Source organism: Musca autumnalis, unplaced genomic scaffold, assembly GCF_047663935.1.
Source record: "Musca autumnalis isolate F117 unplaced genomic scaffold, ASM4766393v1 scaffold_3, whole genome shotgun sequence".
Lineage (NCBI taxonomy): Eukaryota > Metazoa > Arthropoda > Insecta > Diptera > Muscidae > Musca > Musca autumnalis.
In genome coordinates this window covers 23,185,054-23,203,908 of record NW_027411866.1, presented here as the reverse complement: position 1 = coordinate 23,203,908, position 18,855 = coordinate 23,185,054, and the positions used below count along the sequence as shown (strand labels likewise).

At 30.5% G+C, this 18,855-nt stretch overlaps 1 protein-coding gene across 1 annotated transcript in view; it reads left to right on the top strand.

Annotated features, from left to right (window-relative positions):
- LOC141400124 (uncharacterized) overlaps positions 1 to 17,250 on the top strand; it is a 227,186-nt gene extending 209,936 nt beyond the window's left edge. The window contains exons 5-6 of the mRNA XM_073979569.1: positions 16,205 to 17,041; positions 17,111 to 17,250. Of these exons, the coding sequence (XP_073835670.1) occupies positions 16,205 to 16,977 (773 nt within the window). The 3' untranslated portion in view covers positions 16,978 to 17,041; positions 17,111 to 17,250. The remainder of the gene's footprint in view (positions 1 to 16,204; positions 17,042 to 17,110) is intronic.
- The last annotated feature ends 1,605 nt before the right edge of the window (positions 17,251 to 18,855 follow it).

Below are 18,855 nucleotides of genomic sequence, written 5' to 3'. Positions count from 1 at the left end.
AGTCTCTCTAGAACCAACGACTTCATAATTGCCCAATGACGACCTATGGCCCTATGGAAGCCATACAAACGGTATACAAACAATTTACGGTCTTACGGGGCCCAACAAATGATCTGTGTTCCACCGTGTGGTCATAAATTGCCTTGAAACAACTTTCTAGGTCCCAGTAGGCCAACAAATTTTGTATATGAAGTTGCTCGGTCGCCCATACGACCATAAATTGCCGATAGAAAACTTATTTACCCTACGGCAAACCAGCTACACGTCAAAAGGCAATATGTGGTTTTACGACGGCCTATCGAGTTGTCTATGGTCAATCGATGGGTATATAGATTATCTGTGGCCCTGTGGAGGGCCCAAAAATAAGCCACTAGACAAGTTGTAGTCCGAAAAGTAGTACGAGGGACCAGCATGTTGTCTAAAAACAATCCAAGGCCGTACGGAGGCCCAAAAGGTTATCTGTAGACTATCTATTCTACCACAGACTATCAATAGACAAACTATTGCTCCATAGATAATCTATGGAGGTCCAACCAAGTTTCTATAGAAAGTCATTGGGCCTACGGTGCTCTAAAAATTGTCTATAGGCAATCTATGGCCTTATGGAGACCGAAAAAGCTGTCTATGGACAATTTAAGTCCCTTAAGTGTTGTTATAGACTATCTATGGCCTTAGGGAGGCCAAAAAAGCTGTATTGCTGGCAATTTATGGCCGTATGGATGTCCGAGCAACTTTTGGCCCTACAATGGTAGAAAACAAAGTTTCAATATGTTGTCTATAGCCAATGAAGGGCGAAACAATTTTCTATTTCAAATCTACTGGCCTACAGGACCAAAATTTGTCTATAGACAAAATATTACCTTACGGATGAACAACTAGTGTTCCATAGACAAGCCATAGACCTACGGTGACCAAAAAAAAGTTGTCTTTAAACAAATAATGGTCATTTTGAGATCCGAACAATTTTCTGTACCAAATCAATTGGCCTACGGGGACCTTAGAAGTTGGCTATAGACAAAATAAATAAGGATCTACAAGTTGTGTAAAGGAAACATAAAACCTGTGGACTTACGGAGCCCCTAAAAATGGTCTGAAGTTAAAAAGTTTTCTGCAGATAATCTATGGGCCTACGGAGGACCAATAACTTGTTTGTACAGAATGTATGCTCCAAGGGAGGGCCAAGAAGCTGCCTATAAAAAATCTTGTCCTAATAGGAAGCCATAAAGTCGTCAATAGAAAAACTATACCCCGTAGAATTTCAGAAACTTATCTGCAGACGTTATACGGCCCTATGGAAGGCCAATAGAAAAACTGACAAACTACACCCCCATAGAATTTCATAAATTTATCTACAGACCAAAGTTGTTTTTGGGCAATATATTAACCTACTGTGAAATATTCGGTATACTATATATAGCCCTACAGGGGGCGAAACAATTTGCTATAACAAATTCATGGCCCTAGAAAGGCCTAAAAATGTGTTTATAGAAAACGTGGGCCCTACGGAAGACCAAAAACTTGTTTATAAATAACCTAGGTCATACGGAGGGTCAGGAAGATGTCTATAGAAAATCTTAGCCCTACGTAGGGCAATAAAGTTGACTATAGACAAACTATACCCCCCACAGAAGACCAAAAATGTACCCACAGACGATCTGTCGCCCTACGAAAGGCCAAAATTTTATTTATGGCTATCAATGCCTCTACTGAGGGCCAAGGACTATTTTTAGACAATCTATGATCCTACAGAGGGCTAACAAAATGTAGTATAGGTAATGTATGACCAATAAGATGGCCAAAAAGCTTCTATAGAAAATCTAAGGGACAACGGAGTGTAAAAAATGTGTCTGTGGACAATCTATTACCCTACGGAGGGCCAAAATATAATACGGAGGGCCAACAAGTTATCTCTAAACACATCATGAGCCTAAGGAATACCAAATATGTGTCTATTAAAATGTTGTGGCACTATCGTCTATAAGTAGGCCATGGACCACTTTTACATCTTTGTAAATCTTGTCTTTAAACATCCTGTGAGCCTAAAAAATGACAACAAGTTATGTACGGCACTACGGAGAGTAAGCTATGGATCTCTTTTTGATTTTTATAATGCCGACGTATACGTGCTGTCGTCAATCATACGCCTCATTGTATCTGGAAAGAAAGAAATTCTATAATGTCATGATCTGTCGTCAATCATACTCCTCAGGGTATCCGGAAAGAAATCGTTTCTTTATTCACACGTCTTGCCTCCTACGCTACCCTCACACATCCAATTCCCTTTCTTATAAACTTTGAAACACAAAAAATCCTCCAAACATAAAAACTCATCGAAGACCCGAGACACATTTTTGTCCCAACAATTCATGTGGAACTGGAAAAACGAAAATCATATTGTCTATTGACAGTGTGGAAATGCTGTGGCACTACGGAGAGCCAAAAAGTCGTCTATAATTAAGCTATAGATATCTTTTAGATTTTTATAATGCCAACGTATACGTGCTGTTGTCAATCATACGTTTCATGGTATCCAGAAAGAAATAATTTATTTACACCTCTGGCCTCCTCTGCTGGCCCCACAAATCCAAGTCCCTTTCTGATAATCTTTAAAACAAAAATAACTTCCTTGGAAATACAACGAAAACCCGTGAAACAGCTTTGTCCCAACAATTCGTCGGGAACGGTTAGAGCGAAAGTCATATTTCTGTCTATTGACAATGGGGTTTTATTTGTTTCCGTTTTTTTACATACAACTTGTTTGCAAACAATCTACCAGCCATGATGTGATGTGATGCGATGCGATATTGAAGCCTAGGATAATGGCTTCTTGAAAATGTTACTGACAAATCAATTGCAACGCAAACAAACCACTTTATTTGGCTTCCCTTCAAAGCGGATTTTCCAACACACTTCCACCATCTTCTTCCTTGCTCTCTCCATAGAGTCTAAAACAGAAACGCAAATACACTGGCACACACAAGTACACTTAAATCTAAAGCTAAGTGGTAACAATTCGATTGACTTGAATGCTAATCATTATCATACCCAGCCACCACCACCATCATCATCAGAGTGAGTAGCGTCAGAAGCACGTTTGTATGTTTAAAATTGTAAATATACTCGCTGGTTGTCATTGTCATTCTTAGCATCGTCATTTGCCATTGCCACCACCACCACCCTCACCATCGTCATTGAACTCATCGCCATCAAGAGCATGACTGTCATGGCATTTTAGTGTCTTATACACATATAGCAGCCGTACTTCGCTTTAATGTTTCAAGTAGAAAAATGTGTCTATGTCAAATGATTTTAAAAGCTTCACTTTCGTTTCGTTTGGTGGAAAAAGTTGAAATTTATTTGTAGAGAAAAGGTTTATTTTGCGGTTGGGCATATGTTGCATATGACTATTGGCAAAACTTATACGTCACCTATACAAATTTTTTTCTATGAATTCGCTGTTTTGGAATTGAGCAAAGACTTCAAAATAAAACCAGAAACTTGAGGTTGAGGATTTGCTATACTTTTCTAAAAAAAAGTTATTAATTATGGCCTGTGAAATATTTGTATTTTGACAAATTTTCCTTAACCTCAATTGAAGATATGCTACACCCATGTGACCGTAAACAAATTATAAATATTCGAATTTCTTGAAAACCACAAAGAAGGTTGTCTTTCTGTTGGTATCATGTTGCGTATAACTATTGACAGCGCTTATGCATCACCTATAACTAAAATTATTCGCTGTGTAGATGCTGAGAAAAGGCCTTAAGATAAGAAAACTTACCTGAAGCTGAAGATTTGCTATATTTTTCTCCCAATGCTATTAATTATGACCTGAGAATTATTTCTATAAGGCTTCTGCATTGGCTTCTTGTTAAACGGAAAAAAATTATACATAAGTCTAATGGGGTTTTTTCCTGAAGAAAAAAATTTACAATTTTTTAACCCCATGTATGCGTTTATTTTAAATTTTGAAGTTTTTTCACAAGTTCTGGAAAGAATATTCTCAATAATAATAATTGAAAAAGGTGGCGTATGAGTGTTGTCAGTAGTTATACGCCACATTGTTATTTCTAAGTTTAACAATAGGTTGCGTATACGTGCCGACACCAATCATACGTCCCATAGTGTCAATAAATAAATCAGATTGATTGCACGAGCTTGTAGGAAATAGTTGGCTCTATAGTTATTGTCTCTCTAGAGCTAACGACTTCATAATTGCCTAATAACGGCTTATGGCCCTATGGAGGCCATACGAACTGTCTAGAAGCAATTTTTGCGGGGCCCAAAATATCTGTGTTTCTTCGTTTGGTCATATATTACCCAAAAACAGCTTGCTAGGTCCCAGTAGGCCAACAGATGTTGTATATAAAGTTGCTCCATACGGCCATAAATTGTCCATAGAAAACTTATGTATCCTACGGCGAACCAGCTACATATCTAAAAGCAATATGTGGTCTTACGGCGGCCAATCGATGGGTATATAGATTATCTGTGGCCCTGTGGAGGCACCAAAAAGTAGCTAGTTGCTGTTTTTGTTGTAACAGTGTTTGTTATTATGTTTGTATGTTCGTTCTTCTGTTAAATCTGGCTCTGGGTCTATCTCCAGTTCCAGGAAAGTGGCTGCTTCGATGGGATGTAACCACAGATCCAGTGGAGTTAGATGAGTAGGTTTGGCTGGGCAGTTGAAAAGGTGTTGTGTGTCGTACGGGCCCATGCCACATACTGGGCAGATGTCTTGTGCGGCGCGGTCGATTTCCGCTCAATAAGAATTTAGGCGACTGCAATATCCCGAGCGTAGTTGAGCCAAAACTACTCTAGTTTGTCGTGGGCGCTGACGCTCCTCAGCTGCAATAGATGGGAGATGTATTTCGAGGACTTTATTCACACTATAATTGCTTAAGGCCTTGGCAACTGCATCAGTGTGAATACTATTTAAACCTGCTTGATATGCTTGTTGATCTAGGGGTTCTCTCCTGTATCGTTGGACCTCTCCCTCTAGAGCATGGATATCCTTGCTGATCTGCCTAAATGTGTCGGGCCTACCCACAATATGGTGATTGGGATGGCTCACATGGTAACATCCAAGCAGGTACTGCAACGAAAGCATCTCATTGTTTTGCTTAACTGGAAGAATCTTTGCCTCTTCATGTAGATGGCCCACTCAAGATTTGAGGAGGCACCCTGTTGCTGTTCTCAGGGCGGCATTCTGGCAAGTTTGAATATTTTCCAATTCGTATCACATAATCTCGGGGACTAGACTGGCGCCGCATAGCTTACCACAGACCGACCTATCGCGTTATATGTGGTCAACAAGGTTTCTTTATCTGCTCCCCAAGTGCTGCCGGCTAGGGACTTGAGGACCTTGTTCCTACTTTTCAGTTTGTCGCAGATAGCTGTGACGTGCGCGCATGACGTGAAAGTAGTGTCGATTGTGACCCCTAACATTTTGGGGCAGTTTGTGGTCGGAACTCTGCTACCGTCGACCACGACATTCAATTCTCTTCCAAACTGCTCTGTCCATTAAACAGTTCCGGAGATATCACCCCACCTTGGGGAACTCCCTGTTTCACTCTATGGGGTTCGGACTTCTTGTTCCTGAATTCCACGTACCACTGGCGTGCACACATATAATTGACTATCCAACGTTTCAAGCTAGGCAGGAGGGTTGTCTGCTCAATGTCCTCAAACAGCGTGGAGTGCCTGACTGTATCAAATGCTTTTGATAAGTCAAGCGCCACCATCACTGTTTTATCGCATGGCCGTCTCTTGTTGAGTCCTCGACAAATATGTGCTGTGCTGCTTACGGAATCCATGCTGATGATCAGCAACTTTACAGCTATTTCTGATACTGGGGAGGACTAAGGCCTCAAGGGTCTTTGCTACGGGCGACAAAAGCGAAATCGGCCTGTACGATTCACTTTTGCTGGCATCATTGCCGGGCTTCCGTAGCGGGACCACCTTGCCCATTTTCCAGACTTGAGGGTGGATAGCGACAAGTTGAGAACTTTAGTGAGATACTCCACACCCGGCTCATCCAGCTGCTTCAGCATTACCATGGAGATTCCATCATGGTCTAACGCTTTGGATGATTTAGCGTTCCTGATGGGAATGGCAACATCATCCATTGTAAACTGTGGTGGTTCCTCCCCGGCAGGAAGAGATCTGATGCGACATAATACTCTTCTCTTCGCCCTGTCACTCTCTGGGTGCTCGACAAACTGTCGATTGAAATAACTTGCGCACGTCTTCGAGTCAGTCAACGTAACGTCGCCAAACGTGACTGAGGTCCTATCTTCCCTTCTTCCAGGGTTCGAGAGTGACTTAACCGTTGCCCACAATTCTCCTATACCGGCTCCAATGTTGCAACTCTTCAGATGATTTAACCACTTGTTCCGCTTATGCTCGCCGACCAGCCTGTTAACATCCAGTGTTAGCAGTCATGATGTCTCGGAACGTCCTTTCCGCTACCCGAACATCAGAAGGATTGGGCAGTTCTCTAAAGCGGTGATTGGTGAACTCCTCTGAAACGTAATCTGAGATACAGCTATTTCTCGGCGGGATGTTCAGCAACTCTATCTCGGCAGTTCCACACCTGACTGCGACCCCATACATTCCATGTACGGGTCATTAGAGACAGGCTCAAGCGAGACAGGTCTGTATTGGACAGACTGGTGCAATAGGAAAGCTAATCTCCCACCTCCACTTCTGGTGCGATCCTTCCTTAGCGCGTTGTAATCATCGCAACGTTGTAAGCTACAGTTGTTGTTGAGCTTGGTTTCTTGCACCGCAGCGACCTTGATATTCCTCCGACTCATGAAATCTACTATTTCCCCGATCTTACCTCGGAGTCCATTGCAATTAAATTGCTAAAAGGATGCATTTCCGGGATTGGGACAACAACGGCTGGTGTTAAAGGCTGCATGTGCGGTTGTTGTCGAGGGGACTGCGGGAGAGTCTCATAATCAGACGACGAGGGAGTTTCGTAATCCGATGACGACTCACTGAGGACTGTATTCTCACAGCATGTCGCAACATAGTCCCTGTCTTAGTCCCTCACGTGGACAAGTCCAGAGCAACCCCTTAGATGCACCCACTCCTGACATCTATTTCATCTCACGGAACATCTCACGGAAAGGATTCGGAGCAGGCATTCCGGGATATGCTGCTCCCAACACAGAAAAACGAAACAAATACAGACATATGTACACTGAGGTGGCAGCCGCTGGCCGGAACAATGATGTTGTGTAGTTCCGGGTAAATCCGGTAGAAAGAACCCGCTGCCGTGGGATTGAAAAAAAAACAAACAATTTGTGTTTTACAGAGGACCAGCATGTTGTCTAAAGACAATATTTGGCCATACGGAGGCCCAAAAAATTGTCTATAGACTATCTACCGGTCCATAGACTATCTATAGACAAACTATTGCTCCATAGATAATCTATGGGGGTCCAAAAAATTTTCTACAGAAAGTCATTGGGCCTTCGTAGGCTTTAAAACATGCCTATAGACAATCTATGATCTTATGAGGGCCGAAAAAGCTATCTATGGATAATTTAAAGCCCTAAGGAATTGTTTATGGACTATCTAAGGCCTCAGTGAGGCTGTCTATTGGCAATTTATGGCCGTATGGATGTCTGAACATCTTTTGGTCCTACAATGGTAGAAAACAGAGTATTAATATGTTGTCTATAGCCAATATCTAGCCATATGAAGGTCGAAACCATTTTCTATTCAAAATCTACTGGCCTACAGGACCAAAATTTGTCTACAGGCAAAATATTACCTTACGAATGAGCAAAAGTCTAAAGTGGTTTTTCTTGAAGAAGACAATTTAGATCCAACGAGGCCAATAGAAAATCTAATGGCCTACAGCACCAAAATTTGTCTATAGGCAAAATATTACCTTACGAATGAAAAAAAATCTAAACTGTTTTTTTTTCTTGAAGAGGACACTTTAGATCCATCGAGGCCAACAGAGTCATTTTCTCTAGAAACCCAATTATTAAAATTTTTGTAACCCTTAGCAGGCATTTATATTAAATATTGAAGTTTTTCTCAAGTTCTGGAAAGAATATTCTGAATAAAAAAAAATTAAAAAGGTGGCGTATGAGTGTTGTCAGTAGTCTTACGCCACATAGTTGATGTTGATTAAATTACCTCAATAAATCTCAATCATACGTAATTTTATTAAATATTTAGAATATGGACGAAACTTTTAGACATTTCTTCTCTTGTTTTTTTTTTATATTTCACTTAACCTTTTCAATAAGTTTCCTGTCATAAGGCATCAAAACAAAAATTTAAACATGTGGCGTATGAGTGATGTCGGTAGTCATACGCCACATAGTTGATTTTGATTAAATTACGTCAATAAATCTCAATCATACGTAATTTTATTAAATATTTAGAATAGGAACGAAACTTTTAGACATTTCTTCTCTTGCTTTTTATATTTCACTTAACCTCTTCAATAAGTTTCCTGTCATAAGGCATCAATCTATTTCCAATTTTTGACACCTTCACAGAAAATTCAATTTTCTGCTCATTATTAATACAAAAATATGATTTGTATTAAAGTTAACTACCTCAAATACATATACATTGACAGCCATTATGGATGGAGCTAAAATTTATGTTGAATATCATTTAGCATGACAAAGATGCTTATTGCTATTTATTTTTTTCTGGCAAATGTCAGACTGTCATTTTCATTCAATTTCCTGAATCAGCACAAAGAAGGAAAGAAAACGGAACAGCAATGTTAGCCTTGATCTCGTTGATATCATTCAAAATATAGATTGTTATTTATATACAAAATAAATAAGATAGCTATACATACATATAAAGTCAACGCCTTCTGTTTATAACCTCTTGCTTACCTCTCCTCTCACCATCCCTCTACACCCTCCATCTCTCATTCATTTCAATAACTGGCAAAAAAATACAAAAGAGCAGCCCACTCGAAATTGTGTCAATTTTATTTATATTATTAACATAAAATTGACACAAATGTACTCGACAATGATGTCGATGCTGTCTGCTCCAGGGAGAGAATCTATCACGAATATGAATCCCATAAAAGAAGTACAAACAAAAGCGAAATTCGCGCAAATAAGTGACAAGTGCTCAATGCACAACACAAAAAAAAAACAAAAGAACTCTAAAGCGTGGCAATAAGCATATTGATGATATGCCTCATCGGAATTTAGTCATATTAAATGTCATTCAAATGAAATGGAAACGTAACGCCTATTCCCAGCTAATGGAGAATGGGCAAAATAGGCAATAGAAAGAGGCAAACATTTCATGGGTATTAAATTCAATAGAGTGGAAATGGGCGCATAAAAGACAATGCATTAACGTACATGTGTACATAAATACATTTTGGTATCGATGGCGTATACGTAGTGACACCAATCATAAGCAATGTGGAACGAAAAGTGGCTATAGAATAATTATTCTCAGGAAAAATGAGAAATTACTCTTGTTAGAGATGTTATTGATGTTCGATGTTATAGATTTTCGAATGACAATTTTTTTACCCTTACTTAGGGTATCAGAAAATAGTTCTCAGAAAAATTAATAATTACTATTTTCAGGATCTCAGACCTCTTCAATGAATGGAGCACAAGAATGTTTAGCTCCTTGTTTAGAAATTTTTTATCCACATCTTTGTTCCTTAAATAATTTACAAAAGAATGTTAACCAATCCTTTGCTCACAAATAATCTTTAAAATAATGTTGACTCTTTCATTGCATCATAGAATAGCTATAGAATTTTTGGACCCTTTTTGAGACATAGATTTTCTAAGACAATTTTGGGACCACCGAGTTTTCCATTTTAGGCCCTTCTTTGGGCCACAGACTTCCTATATATATTTTTTTTTTTTGGCAATCGGTAGGGCTTTAAATTATCGAAAGAAAAGCTTTTGCTTTCCGTAAGACCATAAAAAATATTTTTGTCCTTCATATTATAAAATATTAAAGTTTTTTTTATAAAATATTTTTGAAAAACATTTTTATAAATTATTTACAAAAAATATGTTTATAAAGCATCTTTTTTAAAAACAAATTTAACTTGTTGAAAAATATGTTTAAAATTTTTGAAAATATATTTTTCGAAAATATTTATTTTTAAACTTAAAAATAATTTATAAAATATTTTTATAAAGTTAAAAATTATTATAAATAATATTATGATATATCTTTAATGTTAGTTTTTGAATAAAAAATTTATAAAAATATTTTTTTAAACATATATTTCGAAAAAAAATTGCAACTTAAAATTATTTTGTATTTTTTTTAATTTAAATTGTATATGTATGAAAAATATTTTTCAAACTTAGAAATTTCCAGCGTGAATTGAAAAATTGTTTTCTATACAAAACGCGTGCTACATAAACTGAGGAAATAGATTATATAAAACACAGTCCTTAAATAAATTAAAAATATTAAATTATTTTTAATTTAAGAATATTAAAGAATATTGAACTAAAATATGTTTTAAACTATTTTTTCTAAATAAGTTTTTTAAAAATATTTTTTTAAGATATCTTTTTTAAATTATTTTACAAAATTATATTATACATTTTGTTAAAATTAAAAAATATTTTTTTATAAAATATTTTTAAATTTAAAAATTTATAAAACATTTTCAAAAAAAAATTAATTATATTATACATTTTGTTAAAATTAAAAAATATTTTTTTATAAAATATTTTTAAATTTATAAAATATTTTCAAAAATAATTTAATAAAATATTTTTTAGAAATATATTTCAGATTTAAAAACTTTTTACGAAAATATTTTTTTTTTTTGAAAATTTAAAGATATTTTATAAAATAATATTATATAATGTTAAAAAAATTTATAAAACATAATTTTATAATATATTGTTAAAATATTTTATAAAATATTTTTAAATTAATATTTATGATTTTTAAGACTTAGTCTTATCGGGCTATAAGGTCTTCGTAATCAATGAAAATAAAGACTATTTATTTCATTTTTCTATCCGACGTTTCGTTGGGATTTTCCAACATCTTCAGGGATAATTTTATTAATAAATAATCTCTCGTCAGTTTTACATCAAATTTAAATTAATTGTAGGTTATAAAAAAACGACACAACAAATAAAATAAATAAATGCAAAAATAATTAAAATATAGATGTAAATATCACAGTAGTCTTAATGCTAAAATCACAGAAGTTAAATTAAAATTAAATTAATTTTTAAATTAAATTGTTCTTATTTTTTAAAATATTTTTAATTTATAAAATATTAAATAGTATTTTCAACAAATATTTGTATAAAATATTTATTTTAATAATTTCTCTTAAAAATAAAAAAAAAATCGAAAATGTTTTTTTTTTAAATTTAAAAATATTTTATAAAATATTTTTCTAAAATGAAAATTAACTGTTTTTTTATTATTTAAAAAAAATATTTTTTTAATTATTTTATAATTTTTTTTTATAAAAATGTCTATAAATTTTTTGCAACATAAAATTATTTTATAAATTTTTAAATATATTTTTCGAAAAAATATTTAAAAAATGTTTTTTAAAAAATATTTTTTGAAATTGTTTTATAACATATTCTACAAAATTTGGTTTTAAAAATATTTTTCAATAATATTAAACGTTATTTTCAAATATTTTATGAAAATATTTTTTTTTTAATATTTTTAAGGATATATTTTTAAATTATTTTATAACTGCGATAACTCAGAAATATTTTATAAAAAATAAATTAAAAAGTTTACAATAAAATGAAATAAAATTAAAAAATAATTTTATAAAATATTTTTAATTTAAAAAAATATTTAATAATATTTTCAACAAATATTTGTATAAAGTATTTTTTTAAACAATTTTTTTAATAAAATTTTAAAATTCGAAAATGTTTCTTTTTTAATTTTAAAAATATTTTATAAAATATTTTTATAAAATTTAAATTAACTGTTTTTTATTATTTAAAAAATATATTTTTTAAATTATTTTATAAATTTGTTTATAAAAATGTCTATAAATTTGTTTGCAACATAAAATTATCTTATACATTTTTAAATATATTTTAAAAATATTTTTCAAAAAAAAATGTCTAAAATTTTTTTTTAAAAATTATTTTTTGAAATTATTTTATAACGTATTCTACAAAATTAGTTTTTAAAAATATTTTTCAATAATATTTAACTAAACGATATTTTCAAATATTTTATGAAAATATTTTTTTTAATATTTTTTAAAGATATATTTTCAAAATATTTTATAACTGTGATAACTCAGAAATATGTTATAAAAAATAAATTAAAAAGTTTACAATAAAAAGAAATAAAATTAAATCATAATTTTATAAAATATTTTTAATTTAAAAAATATTAAATAGTATTTTCAACAAATATTTGTATAAAATATTTTTTTTTAATAATTTCTCTTTTTTAGGAAAATTAAAAAAAAAAGAAAATATTTCTTTTTCAAATTAAAAAATATTTTATAAAATATTTTTCTAAAATAAAAATTTTCTTTTTTTTCTTATTAAAAAATATTTTTTAAATTATTTTATAATTTTTTTATAAAAATGTCTATAATTTTTTTGCAACAAAAAATTGTTTTATAAACTGTTTGTTTTAAATTAAAAATATTTTTTAATTTTAAGTTATTGTATGAAATGTTTTTTTTTTTTAATTCAAAAATATTTTTCAAACTTAGAAACTTCCTCAGTGTATTGAATTTTTTTTATAGAAAAGCTTGTCCTAAGCTAGCTGAGGAAATTGCTCATATGTACATGCATATAAAAAGCAGTCCATAAAAAATTAAAAATATTTTTCAATAATATTAAACTAAAAATTTTTTAAATGTTTTATAAAAATGTTTTTTAAATATTTTATAAAAATATTTTTTTAAATATTTTATAATAAATTTATTTGTTGTAAATATTTTAAAAAAATTTATATAAAATAATATATATAAAGATATTTTTCCTAAATATTTTAAAATAATATTTTTCAAAAATGTTTTTAAAGATATTTTTTAAATTGATTATAATTTTTTTTATTAAAAATTGATTAATTTATAAAAATATTTTTTGAGAATACTTTATACATTTTGCTATAAAATTTTTTTTTGGAATATTTTTATTTTTTTTATACAATATTTATTTTTTTTTTTGGTACAATATAAATAAAAAAAAACTAACCCACTGTGTTTTAATCATTCTGACCTAAAGCCAAACAAAAAGCAACAGTTTAAACAGACCAAAGGTCAACTATAAAAATAAAAATAAGAATAAATTTAAAAATAAATATAAAATAGTCACAAAAATATTTTTATAACATTTTTTTCTTAATAATTTTGCTAATTTAAACAAAAAACGAAAATGTGTCTTTTTTAAATGTAAAAATTTTTTATAAAATATTTTTCTAAAATTAAAATTAACTGTTTTTTATTATTTTAAAAAATATTTTTTAAATTATTTTATACATTTTTTATAAAAATGTCTATATTTTTTCAACAAAAAATTGTCTTATACATTTTTAAATTTAAAAATATTTTTTAATTTGAAAATATTGTATAAAATGCTCTTTTTTAATTCAAAAATATTTTTCAAACTTAGAAATAGTGAATTGAGATTTTTTATAGAAAAGCTTTTCCTAAGTTAGCTGAGGAAATTGCTTATACATATAAAAAATAGTCTATACAAAAATTCAAAATATTTTTCAATAATATTAAACTAAAATTTTTTAAAATATTTTATAAAAATATATTTTTTAAATATGTTATAAAAGTATTTTTTTTATTTATTTATTTATTTATTTTTTTTTTTTTTTTTGTTAAATATATATAAAATGATATATGCAAAAATATTTTTCCTAAATATTTTAAATGAATATTTTTCAAAAATGTTTTTAAAGATATTTTTTAAATTGATTTATAAAACAATTTTTTGAAAATATTTTTAAATTTAAAAAAAATAAAATATTTTTTTAATAATTTGTCTTTAATGGGAAAAACGTTTAAGAATTTTTAAAATTTTAGAATATTTTACGAAAATATTTCTTTTTTAACAAATATTTTATTAAATATTACCCCAGTGAATTGAGAAATGTTTTTTATATAAAAACGTGTCCCAAGCAAGCTGAGGAAATTGTTTTAAATAAACGCAGTCCACACATAAATTAAAAATATTTTTCAATAATATTAAATTAAAATATTTTTATAATAATTTTAAATAATATTTTTTAAATTAATTTATAAAAACATTTTTTGAAAATATTTTATAGATTTTGTTATAATTCAGAAATACTTTATAAAAATAATTAAAAAAAATTAGAATTAAATCAAATAAAATTGAAAAATATTCTTATTCTTTTAAAATATTTTTAAATTTAAAAAAATATATAAAATATTTACAAAAAATATTTTTATAACATTTTCTTTTCTTAATAATTTTGCTTTCTTGAGAAGTATGTTTAAGAATGTTTAAAATTTAAAAATATTTAACAATAATATTTAGTTTTTTAAATTTAAACATAATTTTATAAAATATTTTTTTAACATTAAATAATTTTGTTTTTAATATTTGTATAATTTTTTTGCAAAGTAAAAATATAAAATACATGTTTGTTTTTAAATTTAAAAATATTTTGTTAAACATATTTCTTAAATTCAAACATATTTTTTAAAAATTAAAAATATTTTATGAAATATTCCCTTTTTAAATCAAAAAAATATTTTTCAAACTTAGAAATTTCATCATTAAATTGAGACTTTCTTCTATAGAAAAAGGCGACCTATGCTAGCTGAGGAAATTGTTTATATGAAAACAGTACATAAAGAAATTAAAAATATTTTTCATTAATATTATTGAAATATTTAAAAAAAATATTTTATCTTAATCTTTTAAAAGGATATTTTTCTAACTATTTTAAAAGAATATTTTTCAAAAATGTTTTCAAAGACAATTTTTTAAATTGATTTTATGAAAATATGCTATACATTTTGTTATAACTTAGAAATATTTTACAAAAATAAATAAAATAAAATCCAAAAATATTTTTAATTTATATTTTTTATAATTTTTGTTTTTTGATAAATATTGTTAAAATTTATAAAAAATAATAAAAAAATTATAAAAAAATTTAAAAACATTTTTTTCCAAAAACATTTTTTTTAATATTTTTTAAATGTTTTTAAAAAATATTTTTATTATTTATATATGTATATTTTTTGTTTTAAATTTAAACATTTTTTTTAATATTTTTAAATATATGTTTTCGACAAAGTTTATATACATAAGTATATTTTTTTGTTTCAAATTTCAAAAATTGGTTTAATCCTTTTTTAATTTAAAAATATTTTTTAAAAATTTTAAATATTATATGAAAATATTTTCTAAAATTTAAAAATATTTTATGACTAATCTTTTAAACTTAAAAATATTTTATAAAAATACTGTCCTAAAATTTAAAAATATTTTTTTTTTAATCCACGCTCATTGCTAAGCCATTAAATTTAAAAAAAAATCCAACATCATTGCCGACCATTTCCAAATATTTTTAAGAAATCCACGCTCATTGCTAAGCCTTTAAATGTTTTTAAAAAAATCCAACCTCATTGCCGACCATTTTAAAATATTTTTAAAAAATCCACGCTCATTGCTAAGGCCTCCAAAATGTTTTTTTCTAAAATCTACCCTTACCTTTAGGTCTTTAAGTTCCTTCCATGTTGCTAACCTATGGATCTTCGTCATTCCCCAATCGGTGACGTATACGTGCTGTCGGCAGTTATACGCTCCATTGTGTCGACAACCTAACTTGGATTATTTGACTCCTTTTTGAGGGCTACAGATTTTTGATATAACAGTTTACGATCCAAAGTTTAGGATCTTTGATTTTCTTAAGAAAATTGGAACCTTTCCAATTCCAAGAATTTTTTATAGGAAATGTTTTTATTCTTCCAAGTCTCTACTTTGTTTGTTGGCAGTTTTTGAAAATCTGGCAAAAGGCTGAAAATCTACAGACTTTAGTGGTTTTCCAATAGATGACAGCAATCATAAGCTCCACAATATTGAGAACATAATCTGTGTTATTTTTATAGCTTATTTGGAATTTGTGATCCTTCCAATTAAGCAATCATTAAACAGAAATTTCTACAGGACCCATACATATTAATTACCCCCCTCTTATATTTCTTTTCTAGGTTATGGCAACATTGCACCTCGCACAACCTTGGGACGATTGGTTACCTTGGCCTATGCCTTCTTTGGCATACCCCTAACGCTGGTATATCTCTCCAGTACTGGTGGCATATTGGCAAAAGTGGCAAGAGAAGTTTTCTCCAAGGCGCTGTGTTGTTGTCTCTGCTCCAATTGTGGCTATTGCTGTTACGATGAAAAACGTATGGCGGAAAAGGAGAGACGTATGAAACGAAAAAGACAACAGGAAGAGTTACGCAAACAGCAGCAAGCATTGCAGGAACCCTATTATGTGCGCTCGGGGTCCATGCCAGATACCTTTCAAACACCGGAAAAACAATCTCTGGGCCAAAGTAGCATACAAATGCCCGATTTGGATTCGTTGAGTGCCAGTGAATCACGTGGCAGTATGCATGGTCTGGCCATATTGGCTCCCATTTTATTGTGTTTTTGTATGATGATAATCTATATTCTGTTTGGAGCTGTGGTCCTTTATCGCCTGGAAGATTGGCCTCTATTGGATGGTATTTATTTTTGCTTTATGAGTCTGTCCACTATTGGATTTGGTGACATGATGCCGGGATTTCGTAGAGATTCCAATACCACAATATGGTTTTGTTCCATATACATTATGTCGGGTATGGCCCTGACGGCCATGTGCTTCAATGTCATCCATGAGGAAATTGTGAATCGCATTAAATTTGTGGTGGAATTTAAGAAGTCCTCAAATTTGGATACAACGAATGATGATGCCACAAGCTATTATATGCCACCCTGACAACCATACGAAAAGAAGCAGAATCTCTATCAACGAAATCCCACCGAAGAGACTTTGGTAACGGGTGAGTAGACAAGAAGAATTTAGCTTAAGTGATTTCCAAAAACTTATTTTATTTTGTTACTTGTTTTAGGCACACCCACATCATTGGTTTTTGGCACCCACAATGACTCGGATTTGTCAAATATTCACCAGCTAAAGGATTATGTTAATCATGAGCTGGTACCAATACTGACCATGGATCCAAATTCAACGGCTTCAACTTCCACAAATCTTTTAAAATCGAATGTAAGTTTACCCCTAAGTAACTTACCACCACCACCCTCATCATCATGTGGTGGAGGTGGAGGCTCGGCCACCTCACCACCCAACTCCTGTACGGTGCTCAACAATATGGGCAGTCCTATGATGGATAACTTAACACCTACCACACAATCATCCTTGGACTCAAATGGTGGTAATATGGGCCTGAAGGGGGTCTACACTCTGGCCGAAGAACCTGAACTGGAGGCCCAGGAAACACAAATAGATCGTATTTAAGGATAGCAAGGAATTTTTTGTATATAAAAAATAAAATAAAAAATTATTTAGTTAGTGTTAATGATAAATTTAGTAATAATTTTTAAATATAAAAAAATTAAAAAAAAATATTGTGACTGACAACTGCAACCTAACATATAAAGCTCATATAAACTATTTATAAAAAAAATTAAAAAATAAACAACTTATCATCAGCATTCTGTAAGAAAACGTGAAATAAAACAAAACCAAAAAGACAACTTTTTTATTGTAAAAAATTAAAACAAAAAAATATTCTCCAAACCAAAAGTTATCATCATTAAGGTATTTTGTACTTTTTATGTTTTAAATAATTATAGATAAATGTTTAGTTGATGTAATGCAAACACAAATACACATACACACGATTGTAGTTTTAAACAATTAATCAATAAATAAATTATTTCTAAAATAATGTAAAACTTAAAAACAAATAAAATATTTCATAGGAAACAAAACACTTACACAAAAAAAAATTGTTGAAACATTTCCATTAAATAAAATATAAATAAATAAAGATAAATAATTCTAAAGAATTTCCATAGCAAATCCAACAAAAAAAAACATAAAACCAAACCTAATACAAAAATTGTGTAAATGTATAAATAAGGTTATAAAGAAAGAATTTTCAAAAACCAAATAAAAGAAAATCATAAAAGTACTTAAAACTGGATTTTTTTCATTATTCCAGGGTTAAAACAAATGAAAAATGAGAATTTTGAGTAAAAGCGTTTTAAAACGCTTCTATGACAATACTGAAATAACGTTGCTGCAATGGTCTTTAACCCTCCCAGTCCAATTGTCGAATATATTTGACATTTAAGGTGCCCCCAGACCATATGCTTTTTTAGGTATGTTATGTAGCTTGTATATTCACATGCAAATTCATATGTACAACAAAATTGTCATTTTAATACAGTTTATGGTTTTTGCTGTCATAACTGGGGCTGGATCAACGTTGCCGACAGTTTTTGATCGGAAATCGTCAAAAAAATCGTCAAATCGTCAACAAAATTTGGAAAATCGTCAAAAAAACCGTCAACAGGGTCCAAAACTCGGTTGGTTACAGTTTAATGCGATTTCTCGCTGATATTTTTGTGTGTGCGACTGACAACATAAGATATACAACACTGAGCAATAAATCTAACCCGATATCACCTAAATACCGCTATAAAAAGAGCTCTCAGAAGATGATAGTTTTCCTATGGTTATCGAGTTTGCAGTAATGCAGCATGGAAAGCTGGGTACGCATCATTTTGAATGACAGCTTAGCTCAAATATCGCTTGCTTGACAGTGTGACCGTCCATGTTTGTCGGTAC